The sequence below is a fragment of the Erigeron canadensis genome, chromosome 8 (genome assembly GCF_010389155.1).
Source record: "Erigeron canadensis isolate Cc75 chromosome 8, C_canadensis_v1, whole genome shotgun sequence".
Lineage (NCBI taxonomy): Eukaryota > Viridiplantae > Streptophyta > Magnoliopsida > Asterales > Asteraceae > Erigeron > Erigeron canadensis.
In genome coordinates, this window is record NC_057768.1 from 40,399,828 (window position 1) to 40,419,283 (window position 19,456).

General features: G+C 33.7%; 3 protein-coding genes and 1 non-coding gene across 4 annotated transcripts; 3 read left to right on the plus strand and 1 right to left on the minus strand.

Annotated features, from left to right (window-relative positions):
• Nucleotides 1–1,472: 1,472 nt before the first annotated feature.
• Nucleotides 1,473–2,808, plus strand: LOC122579352 (glutathione S-transferase U17-like). The gene is made up of 2 exons (XM_043751515.1): nucleotides 1,473–1,865; nucleotides 2,187–2,808. Exons 1-2 carry the CDS (start codon nucleotides 1,542–1,544, stop codon nucleotides 2,541–2,543), a joined length of 681 nt encoding a protein of 226 aa, XP_043607450.1. The 5' UTR covers nucleotides 1,473–1,541; the 3' UTR covers nucleotides 2,544–2,808.
• Nucleotides 2,809–11,600: 8,792 nt separating this feature from the next.
• On the plus strand, nucleotides 11,601–11,921 carry LOC122610840 (probable glutathione S-transferase). Its single transcript, XM_043783796.1, has one exon. The coding sequence runs from the start codon at nucleotides 11,601–11,603 to the stop codon at nucleotides 11,919–11,921; it is 321 nt and encodes a 106-aa protein (XP_043639731.1).
• Nucleotides 11,922–12,639: 718 nt separating this feature from the next.
• On the minus strand, nucleotides 12,640–12,711 carry TRNAQ-UUG. The gene has a single exon. It is a non-coding gene; the product is annotated as a tRNA-Gln (tRNA).
• Nucleotides 12,712–16,251: 3,540 nt separating this feature from the next.
• On the plus strand, nucleotides 16,252–17,432 carry LOC122579990 (wall-associated receptor kinase-like 15). Its single transcript, XM_043752257.1, has 2 exons — nucleotides 16,252–17,155; nucleotides 17,248–17,432. Exons 1-2 carry the CDS (start codon nucleotides 16,285–16,287, stop codon nucleotides 17,298–17,300), a joined length of 924 nt encoding a protein of 307 aa, XP_043608192.1. The 5' UTR covers nucleotides 16,252–16,284; the 3' UTR covers nucleotides 17,301–17,432.
• Nucleotides 17,433–19,456: the final 2,024 nt, after the last annotated feature.

Here is a 19,456-nt window from a genome sequence, read left to right on the forward strand (position 1 = left end):
TGCAATCAATAATCATTTGTGTTTCTAAATTTTTTTGGAAGATAATAGCCACACAACAGTCTCAATCTCAGTGTTTAAGATTTCTTATCTTCAATATCAATAACTAGGGATAAACCTTCGTGCTCCTTGTCAATACGGGATTAACCTATGTGATTGAAAATTATGCTTTTTAAGAAGAAAACAACTCAAAAATTTGGAATAGGCATATATATATATATATATATATATATATATATATATTTAGAGCAGTAAGATTATGAGTAATTTTGTTGTAATATTTTACTTTTCGGGAAAAACCTCAAAACTCTGTAACGAGGTCTTCAATTACATTACAAATAATGTTTTATTTGGTTACATTTTTATTTAGCGTGAACAAACTAAAAATTTTGTTACGATTTTATATGTGTAAAAATTTATAAAACTCAAAATGTGTAAAAACTAATCTACACTAAAAAGTGTGTAGAACTAAAAGTTCATACTTTTTAGTGTGAACTTTCATAGTTATTTTGTAACACACTGTGAACAAATGGGGTGTTACAAAATAACTATGAAAGTCCATACTAAAAAGTGTGAAATTTTAGAATACCATAACTTTTAATTTGGAGAAATGTCTACACTCTTTTAGTTCTACATATTTTTATACACATAAAATGGTGATTTTTTTTTTCAATTTGTTCATGCTAACTAAAAATGTGAACAAATGTAACATTATTTGTAGTGTTTATTGCATATTTTAATTTGAATTATTTGATACATTTATCTATATACATGTATAGCGGTTGGGTATTGTAAAACAAGTATTAAAGTAAAACAAATAAGACAAAATCGTGACCCTTATATTATGGTTAAATTGATGCACGAAGATTCACAAAGCAATCGATGCACGATGATTTTCATGATGCACAATGATCTTCAGTGAAGAAAAACCTATTGTTTTATTTGTTTTACTTTAATACTTATTTTATTTTATTTGAAACCTACATGTATATATGTAATTCAATCGTGTAGTTTTCAAAAAGTTTTTATTAACCATGTAGTGTTAACTTTTATCGTCCTTTCTCTTTTATCAATCATAAATTCATAACTTACTTTTAATTTTCATCTCTACCACAAACCATCCACTGGCTAAGGGGATATATTCGATCATTTAAATAAACATTAGGGGAGCACATGTAATCTTCTTGGGATTCGTATTTTAAATGTAAATTTTACACAAATAGTTATACTGTAATATGTATCGAACTTCAATCACGTGTATTGTATGTAATAAACTTTCAAATTTTGTGCATTGTATGTTTCCGACTATATGTGACACCCATATAAGTTAGCACTTGTAAAGTTTTTATTGGTTGAATATATATAATGCACAAAATTTGAAAGTTCATTATATACAATACACAATATAATAATTCATATAAAGTTGTTTACATAACGATACTAATGACAATCTTCTTTTATCTTTTATTTACATTTACATATGTGCCTCCTTCTTAGAGTATATATGCCCCATATCATATATCTCTTTGAATATATATCCGATAATGGCAAAAGAGAGTGAGATGAAGCTTCTTGGAACCCCAGCAAGTACATTTGTTAACCGGGTTCAGTTTGTTCTCAACCTCAAGTCCATTGAGTATAAGTTCATTCAAGAAAATCTGTTTTGTAAAAGCGAGCTCCTTTTGACATCAAACCCGGTTCATAAAAAAGTTCCGGTCCTTATTCATGGAAACAAACCACCCATTCCAGAGTCTCTTATAATCATCGAGTACCTTGATGAATTGTATCCAGATACCCATCCAGTCCTCCCTTCCGACCCTTTTGATCGGGCTGATCACCGGTTTTGGGCATCCTACATTGACAACAAGGTATAATTAAGTTACAACTAACATTTTTAAGCAAATGTCCTTAATTAATACTCTCAATACAAAACTATTATATAAACAAATATAATTACTACTTTTTGGGTTTTTTTTTTTTTTGTTTAAATGCTATCCTTACGTACTTTTATTAAAATTTATTAAATAGTTGTACATTTACTAAAAAATGAAGTGGAATTTTGATATAAAAAGGTACAAATTTTTTTTATTATTATAATTTTTTTTTAATGTAAGTTCATTTTCCTTTTTATAGATAAACATGTTGCTAACATATATATGTTGGGAAACTATAATTAAAAAATCAAACAGTTTTACCCCTTGTATGAAGAGTTGAGGCGATCTCCAGAGGACGGAAAAGAAGCCATAAAGAAACAAATCATCGAAAAGTCGCAAGTATTGGAAGAAGCATTTGTGAAGATTAGCAATGGCAAGGACTACTTTGGTGGAGATGATATAGGCTATTTGGATGTGGTGCTTGGATGTTTTATTGGTTGGATTAGCATTTTTGAAAAGCTTCACAAATTCAAGGTGTTTGATGAAGCTACAACACCAAGGCTTCAAGAATGGGTAAAATGTATATGCTCACATAAAGCCATCAAAAGTAACATCCCAACTCAGGAAACACTCACCAACATATATTTGTTGCTTCAAAAATACAATCCATAGATATTATTAACTAAGTTTATATTTAATTGGCCGATATATATAGTGTCATCTAGCTAGCATCATTGTCTTTCAATCTGATTTGAAACATGTATTTTGTTTATATATTGAATAAATAAAGATCACGTGGTCTCTTTTAATGAGGCGTTAAAAGAGAAGTTTCCAGCGTTGTTTAAATTCGAAAAGGTTAAAAGTTGTAGGGTCTGCGATAGATATAATGCTGAGACCGAAAGGTGTGGCCGGATGTACGGTCTTGTTTTCTTGAAAATATAAAGTTATCGGAAAGAAAGGATAGTTGGTCATGGATTGGGGTAGATAAGAAGGAGCTATCGTTAAGTCTCTTAAAGGAGTTTTTAATCAGCAAGCGGACTAGAAACTTTACGTAAGGCCCCTTCCTAGTAGCACGGCCGACATCCAGCCTCGCTTCCGGAGCGTTTGGTCTGACTTCGGGTGTGCGTTTTGTGTAGAAGGTGGGCCCATTTTATGATAAAGGCTTCCAAAATAAAATAGAGCGAAGAATATGAGGTTAGAAGGAGAGAATTCTTCGAGTGTTTTAAAAGAGAATAAAAAATGAATAGTTGTAAAAATAACGAAAAAATAGGAGGGGTTATAATAAGAAAGAGCCTAATATGGTGTTTAAATGGACATCTATTTTATGCAAGTACGTAGTAATACTGACGAACAAATAATTTCCACACTTATAATTGCATTAAGTATGAAATTTGTACACATTTATTTGAACATTTTTTCTCGTACTTTTAAATATAAAGCTATTAAATTAATTTGTACGCATTTATTGATCTAGACACTTTTTACTCATTTAGTACGAACAATTCAACATACATAGAATCGCTAATTTGTTGTAATGTTAACACATATAAAATATTGTGATTGTGGTATTGTTCTTACCAAAATAATACTTGTGATAACGCTTAGTTTTTGGTTTTCTTTAGCACCGCAACTCATCAACGCATAAGCTTTCAGAGATCGAAACCGCCCATCGGGCGGTATGAATTCCCTAGTTGATCAATAAGGAAAGTCTTTCTAGCTACGTGATGATCGATCGAGCGAATAAGATAATCAATTAATCAGAGTTAGAAAAAAACACCAACCCCTAATTTCATGTGATACAGGGGCAAATAATAAAAAATCATTCATCGATTAACAAAGGAAGTCTTCCTACGTGATGCTTGAGCGAATATAATAATCATTTATGACTCAATGGGGAAAATCTTCTTATAAAGTTTTTCTTACGGCAAATTAATATATTCAAACTCTTAAATTGCACGTATGTTCGACACGGAACCAATACACTCAAACCCCCCAAGCCAATGAAGCTATAATCAAATTCTTGATTTGGTTCTTAGCTAATTAAATTAGATGGGTGAATTTAGGAAGAATAATTACACAACACTTCTTGCATGAATTAGAAGATTTGAGAAACAAATAATGGAAGAAACGGAATGAGTTTGAGTGGAAAGTATGAGTCATAATATAAACTAGATCTAAATCCCGCCTAATAGGCGAAAATGCCGAATCTATATTGTTATTTGATCTGTGTATAAATTTTTTGTGATTTTCAAACTTTGAGGAATAAGACACCTTTAAAAAAAATATTTTTTTCAAATTAAAAAGATATTAATTATTTATGATAACTCAAAAAAAGTTTATAACTATTTAATAAATTACAAGAGAAAAAAAACATACTTATGTTTACCAATTTATATTTTTTATATATGAAAAATTAGTTTATCTAAAAAAATATGGATTAATGTTAATCAATTTATATTTTATATATATGAAAAATTAGTTATCTAAAAAAAATGTGAACTAATGTTTACCAAAGTTCCGGTGTTGTTTTAAAATCAAATCATGCTACAAAGTAAGAATGTGTTGTATTGAGAATATCCATTTATTATTAGACTCACATCAGATCCAAGAATTTCATAAAAAGAAGCACACTATCAATTATTGGTATGTCATTTATATTGATATTTCAATTATTACATAATCAATCAGATATTGTCACTCTTTTAAGGACCTTTTGACATTGAATCCAATGCAACTTTCTCATGTACGGATTTTTTGCATATAGTATGTCATTAAATATGGAAGCAATGATTGAATCATTATGTATCTGAACAAAAATATTCATACACAACATGGTAAAAAACCTAATCTTATACATATGCAACTTTGAGTATTGATGAACTTACTCCAAATCTTTCATGTTAAAGTTGTTAGTTTCTTTCCCTCTAGACGAGCGGAAGATGTCCAGATTTCCACACCAACATACACTTCCAATGACATCTTTTATAAGTAGAAAGAACAATAATCATGAGAGTTGTATCAATATGACAAAAATGGAAATAAACAAAGCTGAGGACATGGGATTCAGATTACTTACCAACATTTTCAATTTCATCTTTGTTATCCGCCTTTGCCTTAGTGACATTTTTTATAAGTAGAAACAAAAATTAAAAATAATCATGAGAGTTGTATCAATATGACAAGACTGGAAATAAACAAAGCTTTGAACATTAGATTACTTACCGCCTTTTGCAATTTTATTTTTGTTATCCGCCTTCGCTTTAGTGACTTCATTAAAAGGAAGAAAGCTGAATCCGCCATATGGATGGCCAGTGAAACAGACTTCAGGACACACTTCAGTACATCGATAAAAGTTCATCTTAAGATCACCCTTTACAACACGATTTGAATCCTCAAAGACGCCACAACCAAACTTTTTTGATCAATACAACAACATCCTCCTTAAGTTGTTGATCAAAGTTTGGAATCAATTCCTTCTTCACAATTGCTTGAATCAAGTTTCCCTGAGATCATCAAAACAAAAAACCCAAAACAACAGATCTGTAAATGGTCTTTGAGATCCATGACCAAACTCTATAAACCGAATATTGTTGTAACCCAGCATTACAAAAAGGGTTTGATAAAAAAAAAAAAAAAAAAAAGGTTTGACAAAAAAAGGGTTTGAATCAATTATGATTAACCATAACTTTTTTACTCCTCAAAAAAGGTTTTGTTCACGAAATTGAGGAGCTTTTCATCATTCATATTATAATTTAGGGAATAAAGAGTTCATAACATGTATACCTTCTCATCAATCAGGATCATGTGAATCCCCACCCAGCTTTGTTTAACTTTACGGATGATCTTAACTTTCATGTTCACGAAATCTGCCTTAGCATTTAGCTCATCAACATAGTAAATTTTGTTGTTTGCCATGAGAATGGCACTTTGAATATCACAGAGAAAATAGATATGGATTGATGTGTGTATAATGTATAATTGTATCCATCTATATGTGATTACAACTCATATTTCCAAGAGACATACATATGGAGAAGAGAAAGAAAGGGATTGTTACTGAAAGCCTATAAGTGTCTTTGACAGCACAGGATTTTTTTCAAAATGAGATCAAAGATTCGACTGAATGCTTGTAGCATTGGTCAAACATTATTAGCTATTAGCTCTCATAGTGTATTTTATTTATATAGATATATTACAAAATCATGAAAGGATACAACAACCCTTTCATCTCCTTATTCCACATTTTCCCTAAAAGGGTATCTCTACACACATACGCACAAATACAAGTTGTCTAATCTATACACAGATACACACAAATAATACATACAAAAGCCTATCAAAAAACGTGACCCACTCACATCTCTCATTTGAATTCAAATTCCCTCCCTTTTTGTGTTTGACATAACTATATTGTATATACACACACTCTTTACACTATCAAAAACACACCATATGCATCATCAATGACACTATAATTCTCCTGGAAATGGCCTTAAAACTTGACAACTAAGCCTTCATGATGTCATTCCTCATGGAACTTTAATATATTAGGGAGATGGTTGGCTTTCTCACCTGATTGTCACGTTTTTATTAAATTACAAAAGATATGTTTGACCTGTTTTTCTTCAGTCATTCTTATATTCCGGCCTCTTATTTTTCCTCATTCTAAGAGATGTTATTGAAATACAAAGAGATGTGGCGACTTTTTCTAATTGGAAAAAAAAAAGAAAAACAGAGAAAGCTGACGGTTTACGGCGACGATGTAAATTACAGCGAGCTAGAGTTCATCTTGAGGAAAAAATGTGATCCCATATTCCCATGCATGGCAAACTGCATGCACCACGTATGATGGCTTATTGTTAGTCGCTTGCCGTATCTTGAGATGATCGAATAAGCCACGTCACCCACGTGCCTAGTGTGAGTCACATTTTCTAGATTTTTTTTAACTAGTAACGTTACTCGGGCGCTGCCCCGGAAGACATGACGTTGATTTCAGAAACCTTATATAGGTGGGAAACACATTTGTTTATTTATTATCTAACACGTATCCAAATATGTATTGTCGTATACAAACATTAAATATAAAAATCAATTACATAATCATTTATATGAATAGATAAAGTAGTAATAAACGATTGTTTAACATGTAACAACTATATATGATTAAATGAAAAAAGAATAAATAATATAAAAAAAAATGTGACAAAACGGGAAGAAAAAAAAAGAATATAAATGCACTACATTAAACTCTTATATACTTGAATACAAAATGAAATAAAAAGTACTTTACAAATCATTGTTGTAGGAAAAAAATAAATGAACCATTGTAAAATAATTTATAAAAAGTCAAACACGACAAATTTAGTTAAGTGTATATAACAAAAAGAAAAAAAAAGTTAAACAAAAAAAAGTTACGCACTTTTGTTAAACTAGGCGACCGATAAACAATAACATTTTAACAAAAATACAACACAAATACTATGTACTCTTACGTCCGTTAAATGAATGGATCTGATTTGCAGCAACTTTTTTAACTCTTATTAAACATTCAAGCAGCATCTAACGATAATTAGAGAAAAGGACATCATTTGTATCCGTTATTTAAATTTCTGCCCAAATAGAAGTTAACGTTCGTTAGCCCTCGGTAGAGTTTTTGTAATATATTTTAACGATAACGACGATTGTTGCTTAAGAATTTAACAGTAGGGGCTCACGTATAAAAAAAACTAAATGGCTTATGTGGCCCACCAAAATAATAAAATAAATTTTTTTTAAGATGTAGAGCGATTTAAAAAAAAACTAAAAAAAAATGTGGGCCCTAGTAAAAAGTAGTAAAAAGAATAGAGAAAAACACAAAACCTTAAAAGCCATGTGGGCCCCCACCAAATTAATAATAAAAAAAAGAGATTGTGAGATGGCACGAAAAAGCTTGCACTGGTTTTAATTCTATATACTACTCATATTATAGAATGAATAAGTGGTGAATTACGTTATCAAGCTCTCGTATTTTTTACTAATGAAGAGCGCATTTAATTACGAAAAATGTAATTTTGTTTTTCATTTCTAATTTTTAGAAAAATGAAAGTAATTTTTCATCTCTCAAAAACAAATGAAAAATTTAAAAACACGTTCAAAAATAGAAAATTTAAAAACAATTTGAGGTTTTTAAAATTTAGGAAAATGAAAAATAAAAAGTAGGTAACAATAAATAGTGTTTTCAAATTTTTCATAGAAAAGTAGAAAACATGGTTTTCTGTTTTTCATGTTTTTTTGAAAAACAAAAATGAAAAACAAAGGACGTTTTCCTTAACTAAACGCACCATAACCTTTTGGATTTTCAGTTTTCTACTTCTTTCTTTTGCAATCTATATTGCCTAGTTGGCCGATAACCATCTTTTCTACATATCTTTTATTATTAGTTGAATGAAAAAAGTCGAGTCTTGTTTGTAATATTCCATCTATTTTATCATTAAAATCTAAGCATTAAAATCCCTAAGTTTCATCGCATCTGTGATCACTGATCACAATTAAGGTATTAATGAGGTATTATACCGGCGGGGTGAGTCAATAAGTATCCAATTATGATATCGGAACTAGGATTCCCTCCATTATAGCATAGGGTATGGGGCTAAAATGCCGACCCCAAATCCTACCTGGAAGTCCGATTTCGTTCCACCCACCGTACCCCCCTCTTGGTTCTTGAGAGGCATTCTAGCGCCGAACGTCGGGGTTATTAGTTTCAATTGTATGTTAATTTCTTGGTTTGTAGTGTGAAAAGGGAAAAAAGATATAAAAAAGTTATATAGTTCGTAGATCTAGATGGACTGTATTTTCTTTCTCTTATATTGTAGATAGTAAAGGGATTACGGCACCTGAGTGTAACCACCTATTCCCAAATGGTTATGTAATGTAACCACCTAATAGAGTGGCTATGTAATGGAAGATCCTTTAATATTTGGGTTATGCCATGTAACGCGTTACCTGTTGTTAAGGTAACCGGTTACCCTCACCGTTGACCCTCGTTGACTTGGACACGTGGCGGCTGACTGATGAGTTTCCACTTATAAATATCATATATGTATACAGATTCTTTTAACTAGCAAAATTAAATCCCAAACAATAATTAAAAGATATCCCTTGCGAAATTAATAGCCACTGTTTATGAGTTTGTGTTTCAAACATTGAATCGAGTAGCATATTGAATTTGACTCTCCAAATTCCGGTTAAACATCCGTTACATCTACAGATTTCGGTTAAACATTGAACTTGAGATTCTGGTGAATTGGGGTTCTTCAATCCTCCAATCAGAACCCGACCCTGCAACCATAGACGATGGTTTTGTCACACCACGAGTTCATCATTAACCGCTGCCATGGCCACCCGCTCATGGTGGCCGGCAACCCCTCCAGTAGCAGTGGTCAGTGGCGGCTAATCGATGGTAGGCGGCGACGGAATTGGATCTTGATTGATAGCCGCCGATTTTAATGAAGAAATCGATTATGTAGGTTTCGATTGGAATGAATCGGCAACAAACGAAGCGAAGAAGAAGAAGATCGAAGGTGATAATTTGATCGATTAACAGAAGAGGTAGTCGAATTAAGGCCGACGGTTTTAGGGTCTACACCATCGAATTTTATCTCTATCTTTTTCGATTTATTCCCTACTTTCTTACGATCTTTTGGTGACTTTCTTGGCATGGTTAGGATCAGATTATGATAAGGAACATGAATTGGGAAACAGATTAATGATTTCGATAAACACGTTAGGATCGGTTTTGCCTAGGGAACATGGTTAGGATCGGTTTTGCCTAGGGAAAAAAACACACACAAACACCATCCCAAGCCCTCCTCTTTTTTAATAAACACATGGTATGCATGTGGCCTAACCGGTCACAAAAACTAGTGTTAGCCGGTGCGTTACATGGCATAACCCAAATATTGAAGGATCTTTCATTACATAGCCACTCTATTAGGTGGTTACATTACATAACCATTTGGGAATAGGTGGTTACACTCAGGTGCCATAATCCCAATAGTAAAAGATGCCTTCTAAGTGGATATGTATTATGTGACATAGTTAATGGAAACTATGAAGAAAATTATAAAAAAAAAAAAAAAACAGCTCTTTTGTTAGAAACAATATATACATCTGATCACTCTTCTATAAATTTGTAAAAGTTTCTTGGAAATTATTAAACGGGTGCATCGAGTTTGTAAATAAGATGGTTTGAAGATTTATGTATTTTTTTCATAATGATGTTTTGTTTTTCGTTATTGTATATTTAATGTTAAATGAAAGTAGTTTAGGTAATAATCTATATTTAATTTTATATATCTTATAAAAGTTAAAAAAAGATGAAAAATAAAAAAAGTTATATACTGCGTTCTCCATTGTTTTGTATCCATAACGATTCAAATTTAATAAAATGATGAAAACTGATGTGAAGCTAAAGTAGCATTCTGGATGGTTCATTCTGTGGCATGTTTGATGCTCTTACCCTTTAAATTTGTGTCGGCACGGGGAGATCCATGCCTCACGTGTCACGTGGAAATGAAAATGGATATATACACACATGAACATATAAGCACTAATTAAGGTGTTCGTTACTTAATAACACAAAGGCATAGCACGTGTGAACACATGTGTCGCACACATATGATATATCAAGGATGCAACTTATTGTGTTCATTCAATTCGCTACTATATACGAGTATATATTTATGTAGGGCTGTCAATGGGTTTTGGTTTCGGTTGACAGGTTCAGGTTGACGGGTTAGTGGGTTAAAAAACTCCGACCCTAATCCAACCCATTAAAAGTTTCAGGTCAGAAATTTCAATCCTGACCCACAACCAGTCAACCCATGACCCAACCCATGTGACCCGAGAAGCAAATATATATAAATATAAAATGGAATAAATCAACCAATATAAAGCTTTATTATTGATGGTGTAAGTTGAAAACGAATGGTACAAAAAAGAAAGAAGTACGAGGGTATTGTTAATACTTTGCACAAAGTTAACAAACTTAACGCCTCATCCTACATCACTTATCATCTCACAGAATTTTGAATCCTCCTTTTATTTCATATTTAAAGTTACTTTAGGTTAGAAATATAAAAAATGAGAATATGACGTATGAATTAGTGTAATGTGGAGTATGAACTATTATATATAATTCAATTATTTTAAAGATATTGGGTTGGCGGGTCGATCTGACAACCCAACAACCCAACCCGGACCCAACCCAGAAAAAATCAGGTTGGTGGGTTGGCGGGTTGACGGGTTGGTGGGTCGAAAATATACTCAACCTTAACCTGATTTTTTTCAGATTGGGTTCAGGTTGGGTCGAAATTGACAACCCTATATTTATGGATACGTTCACATATATAAACACGGAACATTAATGATAGGTTCAATATTAATTCATATGTCAACACGACATCAACGTACACATATAACTCACATTGGATGTGTGATACAACTAAATTATACTGGCTACCTGTTAAATAGTTTATTGTTAATATGAATCATTACACATGGATTAAAATAAATTAAAAGATTTCAAACAATTAATCAAAGTATTCAGCTAATTAATAATTAATGAGACAAGATGTTACGCATATATAAATTATTTTCGGCGCAAATGGTTTTTCATTTCTATATATAGACGTGTTTCTAATTAATCATCCTTAATTTTAATTAACTGTAATTATTATCAAATCAATATCAATGGCGGCAGAAAAGAGAGAAATGATGCTTCTTGGGTACCATGCAAGCCCATTTGTGAACCGAGTTCGGATCGTTCTGAAGCTCAAGTCCATTGAGTACGAGCTCGTTAAGGAAGATCCGACTCGTAAAAGTGGGTTCCTGTTAACATCAAACCCAATTTATAAGAAAGTCCCGGTTCTTATTCATGGAAACCAACCCCCAATTTCAGAGTCACGAATCATAATAATGGAGTACATTGATGAATTGTATCCGGATATCCACCCCATTTTCCCTTCCCTCACTTCCAATCGGGCTTATATCCGGACGATGAGGCGCTCATGAACTTGTACAAGGTCCGCCAATCTCTTCTGAAGAAATGAATTCAATATATATGCATATATAATCATGTTTCTTTATATAGTTTATCTAAACGTACGTACTATCGTTAATTATTTGCATATATGTGCTCGTTATAATTCATAGTTCAATTAGATTTGAAATATGTAATTTGGATTGAGTGAATTGAAGGTCTCTCTGTAGTTCTTATATAACGATTATTATCAATTCTTCAATAAATTGTGGTTAACGTACGTAAAATGTATTTTATTATTCTTCTATGCCTTTGTCACTTGCCTTCATTCACTCTTGTAACTCAAGTAATATCCCAATGCAAGTATAGGCCCAATTAATTAATTAAATTAATTAAATAAGAAACTTAATTCGGTGTGTAACCACCTTCCTGTTTGATTATATTGATGTTGCAACTTGCAATTAGGTTACATATATATATAATTGTAGATAATGGTTATGTTTTTTTGGCCATGTACTATGTCTTGAACTGTTAACACAACATTTTGTTTTTATGAAGGTAAAATGCTAAACAATATGCTTAAAATTAGTCGAACATTTTATGTAAGTTATAAAAATAGATAACTAACGGCAACGTTTTTTCACGTTAGTTTAAATACGAGAAATACTATAAATACAAAGCATAACCAATATTAAAGTAATGGTTTCAAACCAGGTAGAACCTGGAAGATAGTTTGAAAAAAAATTAGAAAGGTCCTACCGGGAGTCGAACCCAGGTCGCAGGATTCAAAGTCCTGAGTGCTAACCACTACACCATAGAACCTTTGTTGTCACTACATACAGTTTGGTAACATATATCTTAATGTAGAAAAATATAAATTTAGGCAGGATATGCTATTCTATAGCACTAGAGCACTGGTGCTTGTTGAAAGCTATTATATATCGTTCGAACACGATTCAATAGGTAGAGTATTGATTATTGAAGCTTTACGTATGGGAAGCCCTATTAGTACCATTGATTTTTATTATTGTACCATTTATTACTACAAAAAAAGCAGACAATACAAGTATGATATACACAGAACTGGTAGATCAATCAAAAGTTTTGGTACGATTATCAATTCTCTTTATGTATGATCATGACGTGAAGATTGATCACTTTTTGTGACTATTGAGGCAATGTGATTAAAAGATATTTAGATGTTAGAAATATTAATATATGTTGTATGGTATGACAGTCATTGGTGGTTTTTGGTTAGGAGGCCTTGATGAAGAAGCTATTTAGATGTTTGTGATTTTATCAGAAATGTTTGATCAAAAAGGCCAGTATTTATAGGTAAATTTAAATGACGCTCCCCCAACATTCAAAAAGCAAAATAATTTACACTTCCAGTCCCTCCAACGTTTGATCAATGAGGGTGGTCGATGATGTTTTTAAGGCCAGTCACACGTTGGGTGACCAATGCAATTGGACAGAATCGTACCACGACAACTGCGGAGAAAACAAATCAACGTGGAAAGTCAAATGCCCCCAACACGACAAGTGGTGGCTGAACGAATATGCTAATCGTGGCTTCGGGAAAATGCTAGTCAAAGATAATGACGAGTAATCGAAACGTTATTATATATTTCGTGTTTTAATCACGTAATTTGTTCTTTAATTATGTCTTTTAATCATGTAATGTCGTTTGATAATAAAATGTGTTTGATTGTTACAAAAAAGTAGCCGTTAAAGGGACTAAAGGTGACACTTCTAGGAACCAAATTAATACAAAGGTGACACTTAAGGGACCTGTTTTGCCAATATTCAAAACTTACAACTATCCGTTGCATTAAAAAAAAAATCAAACAAACCGCTCGTCCCTGCAGGAACGAACCACCCGGACGAGTGACCCGAACGAGTCCCACCCAACGGTGTGGACTCGTCCCTGTATGTCGAACGAGCCTAGGGACAAACCCATTGGCTACCTTCTAATAGTTCCGAACAAACCCTTAAAAAAATAACACTTTATTGCGTTTCAAAACTATTATCCCTAGCCTAGGATCACATAATTTAATAGAAATGGAATTATTATGTTGGGTTCGATTCATGAAAAATGATACCTTATATATCTCATTTTAATTTGAAATGTCTGCATCTCAAGTGAGTCTCTACTACAAGCTAAAAACATAGCCATGAATTATGGCATGAAAAATAGGAAGTAAGATAACATCAGAAGCTCAATGAGGGAAGTTCCCTTCAAGGCCATTGATGGTGTGGAAAGACATTAATACGAGTAAAAACGTAACCTCTAACCGTGTGGGCCTTTTATAAGTAAAAGGGGACCTTCTTTTTTAGGCTATGGCTCTATGATGATTGTGAAGGGAATAAAGTAGAACCCACAGCACCCCAAATGTACGTTTCTTTTGCTTATTTTGAGGAGGGTGGAGTTGGTTATGCATATCATCTACAAAAATAAAAATGAGGGCTAATATGTGCCTCTCATTACAAAATCACACCAATAATCCAATTATAAGCACATTATGTTGGGAGAACTCATCATGAATGCAACTAAAAAACCCCTTTTGTAGATGCATATTATAATCTTCCAATAAAAGTTGTGAACACATTAAGTTTTTGCTTTTTGTTTTAATCAAATTAACTTCTATGTCGTGGGTTATGGCCAAGGTCTTAATGCAATCTGTCTATCCTGTGGTAAGGAGAAAAATTATCTACATCGTATGAAATGACACACTTATTGAGTGAAAAGGGTGAAAGCAAAATGAAAATGAACATCTAAAATGATATATATGATTCCTTTTAATTTAACTACTCCACATAGTGGATCACATTATTCCCCGAGTTATGCTATGATCTTATCTAAAGCAAAGAGAAAAGGGTAAATATTGGAGAATCATATTCTTTCTTCAATATTCCATTACCTTTCATCTATTTCTATTTACTTGTACAATCTATTCACTGAGACTGAATCATGTAAAAGTTTTACTACTTAAGCTTAGTATTTGTAAAAAATACTAAAGCATCAATTTGTAACAATCTATTCACTGAATTATGTAAATGTTTTACTACTTAAGCATAGTATTTGATACATGTAACAGTGTTACTTGTAATCATTTTTGTTGGATCATAAAAAGAGATTTTCAACTTTATATTACGAGTAAATCAATATTTAGTTCAAGGGTTTCATTTACTAACATTAGAATATGAGAGGATGACCTTCAAAAGCATATGGAACCAAAGCATCAATTTTTGTACCTAAGATGCACCGCAAACTAGATACATACAATAATCCCCAAGAGACTATAAGGCCGGTGCTTATAACCGTCCTCCCGAGCGTCCTAGGTGCTCCAAGACGCAGCCAAGCTATAGGCATCGATCGTCCTTGCGTTAGCGTCCTTGTGGTTGTTCTTTGCGGAGAAGTTGAAGGACGACCGTTGTGGGACCAAAACTAGCCGTTTGGCTTTTTTTTTTTCTTTAACCGTTGTGGGACCAAAACTAGTTCAAGCGCTATCAAGAGGCTGCAAGAAAGGATGTCGAACGAGCTATCGGGGTGCTTCAAGGTCGTTGGGCAATCCTTAAACATAATGCCCGCCCGTTTTCGGTGAACAAAATAAAACGTATTATGTATGCCTGTGTTATTCTACACAACATGATTGTTCAAGACAACGGTAACGCAATATCCGACTTTGAGGAAGATTATTTGTCCGATCCAACACATGTGTCCAACACGTACGTGGGATGAAAGGGTTGCAACACAAATGCGGGCCTTCGGTGAGTTACGTGATAGAAGGACGCACCATCGACTTCGCAATGCTCTAGTGGAACATGTTTGGAACCTCCCGGAAAATTACCGTCAACGTTGATGATGTTTTATTAATGTTTTTATTATGTCGAGGATCGTAACTTTTTAAATAAATGTTGTAATGTGTTTTTTTTATTTATGTTATCGTGTTGTTGTCGTTATGAATAATTGTGGTTATATAATAAAATGTGTTTTTTCAATTAATTAAGTGTGTTTTAATGTTAAATATATATATATATATATATATATATATATATATATATAGTTATAAAAAATGTTAAAAGAATTGATAATGTGGTGAAGAAGTTCTGAAGAAGTTGTCCTTATAGGCAGTGTGTGTCCTGGGGAGAGTTCTAAGGAATGTGATGCTGACGTGGCAGGCAAGAAGTCCTGAGTACGACCTGCCTATAAGCACAGGCCTAAGTACCCCATCCATCCATATTCCATAAGACTCAGCAAATACAGACTTTTTTGACATAAGTATATACAAGCCATGAAGCCATTATATAATATAAACCCCTTATGTAGCTTTCTCTTAATATATACATCTCCTGATTAATCCAATACTTCCCCTCCCCATCTCAATCAACAAAATGTCACTTCACACAAACATTTGGTTTTCTTTGACAACCAAACTAGCCATAATATCCATTGTGGTCATCCTCTCCTCTTCCCTGACCACCTCACAAACATGTAAAAGCACATGCGGCCAGGTGCCGGTAAAATACCCGTTTGGAACCGGCTCGGGATGTGGCGACCCTCGGTTTCAAACCAAAGTAACTTGCAACAATCAACATCTCACTTTTAGTACACACACTGGAAGCTACCCGATCACAGACATTGACTACTCGAACCAAATCATCTATATCACCGACCCATCGATGTCAACTTGTGCTTGCACTCAACCTAGTAAAGGCTTTAGTCTTGATTGGGACGCGCCATTTAGCTTCCATGACGATACTGTTTTTGCTCTCCTTAACTGTGACGTCTCCTCATCGCCAATATTTAAATCAGAAGCTGGCCGTAACAGCTCAGTTTCGCCAGTTTGTGATTCTGGGAGTGGGAGTCGAGTTTGTGCACGCTTAAACTCTTGTCAAGCAGTTAGTCGGCTTGAGATCCCTGTTTCAACATGTTGTGTCTATACACCGGTGGATCTTGGGCCAGCCTTTGAGATGGATTTGCAGAAGTTGAACTGTGACTCATACTCGGGTTTGTATGGGTTTAACGGGCAAGCAGAAAATCCGGACACCTGGAAGTATGGTGTCACATTAAAGTATAAGTTTAACTTCAACAACGAATATCCACCAACGTGTGCTAATTGTGAAAAAACCAACGGAGTTTGTGGGTACAGCGGACCTTATGATTCATTTGTCTGCAATTGCCACAGTGGAATTAACACAACAGCAGATTGTTCGTTTGAAGCAACATGGAATGATTCTTTTAGGTTTCTTCCCAACAAAGATGGTAAGGTTACTTAGCGTTCGTTCCAAGTACCACCCTGTTTTCTAGCTATGCTATGTTTTATATGACAAGTGTACGTTTTGAAATATCTGCAGGAGGTATTTTGATGTATGCAGTGGGATGGCTACTGACATGGCTAGTAGTGTAGATCACAAAGATTCTGATTTGAATCAAGCAGTTCTTAAAATCATAATCCAAATTCATCCTGTCTAAAGAGAATTCGTTCTCAAATTGTTTCTGGGTATTAAAAAAGCAGTGATTAAGTCAAGTGATTGCAGTTTCCCGATGAGTTCTTATATTTCGCATGGTATTTGGTAGATTTCATTGTTAAACCTCTGTACATATGATGTATTTTATGACGAAGATCAGTGTTGTAGTGTCGGTTTGTACCACTAGAATATTGTATTTGTTTGCGATGAGGGTTTTGGTCATATTCACTCCAATAGTCCAATGGAATAGACTAGTGGTTGGTTCAGGCTGGGGTTCCTCAACAGGAAGTAATTTCAAGTTTAAGCACACATTGCCTTACAAAATCCCTTTGAAACCACGCCCAGGTATACGTGAAGATTTGCCGGGTTTATGTGGAGTCCGTTTACGTAAACCATGTGGACTAGTGAGTAGTGAGCCACCAAAGGTAGTGTTACTACCAGTCACGGTCAGAAAACTATATCTATATTATATTACAATAGTCCTCCAAAACTACTAATAGAAGAAACCAAAAGTTGTAACCCAAAACCAGAATCGAATAAGGTTCTCATTCCTGCACTTATAAGAAAAAGTCTAAATTACAGCCTTTTGCACTATTATTTAGCAACTCTTTTTCCAAGGCTCTAGATAACTTCATTAAGTTATAGATGGTGAAAAGTTACGATATGGTCAAAGTCCAATCTCAGTTGCTTGTTAAAGCGCACAGACTATGCTATAAACAATCAGTACCACATATATACCGGCTCTTGATGCAAGTCTACATGTGATCCCATAACCATTTTGGATTTTCATATAATGTCTTCTAGTTCTCTATGATTTGAATGGGATGAAACTCGACTGAACCAAAACATAGAGAATACTAAAATCATGAAATAGACATCCTAGTACTCAGCCTCGAAACTGACAATGAACAGGCCTCTAATTGTGGGTTTGGTTTCATCTTGGGTCTTAAATTGACTTTGAGAAAGCTAATTACTACTACGTCAAAGTAAACAGTCCTCTACTAATTCATACCCAAATCCAATTGGACAAATCCGCTGTGCGATTGTGTGTGCATTAGCAACCCACCCATGCCTACCCCTTCTTACAAACCCAAACAACCAAGGCCATAATGCCTTGTACTGGTTAGAAAAGAGCCACATACTATATACTATTTGAAAAAGCTTTGCTCATGTATTAGGTTACTTGCAAAAAAAAACTGCTATCTGTTGAATCATGCATACTTCCTTAAAAATTCCCTAATAAAGAATAGACCTAAAGTGTTCTACTGATGCATGGAAACCTCGGGAAAATGACAGAAAATTTGTTAATATAAAAGCAATTTAAAGAAATTGTAATCTTGAACTTGTACTACTGAACCTTTTATGAGGACGTAGAGTCCAATAGAGGTGGGAAAATGGTCCGCTGGGAGCTTTTGAAATTTAAAATAAAATGGCCAGGTTAGATAAAGAGTCAAAATGGATAATTTTATGTACCGCCAGAAATTGGAATTTTTTGTACGGATGGGACTAAAATTTCATCCATTGGTGTAACTAGGAACTTTACCTAATATATTTGCAAAAGTAGGAAGTTCGGTGTCTTAAACACCGGACTTGGCCACGTACATTAAAGTGCGGTTTCTACACCACCGAACTTGCCCACTTTGTCTTCATTGTATTAATGTTTACTCAAAAAAAAAAAAGACACCTGCATAAAAATTAATGGAAGTACGGTTATGTAGGTACCGAACTTCACTTTTTTGTACGGCACATGCAGACCATATATATTTATTACTTATTCAAAACAACCAACTTCAACCATTTTAAGTGATAGGAGCCAAGTCCGGTGTCTACATTGCCGAACTTCAAACTTCAAATGCTAGTTCGGTGTCTGCATTACCGTACTACCTTTTCTGAGCAACACGTGGGCAAGTCCGGTGTCTACTTTTGCAAATATATTAGGTAAAGTTCCTAGTTTCACCAAAGGTTAAAATTTTAGTCCCATCCGTACAAAAAATTCCAGAAATTGGGCTAAACTTATGCACATTCTTTCCAAATCCTTTTAAAAATCTTCAATACTTAGTATGTCACATATGATACAGGAAATATATTATTTTGA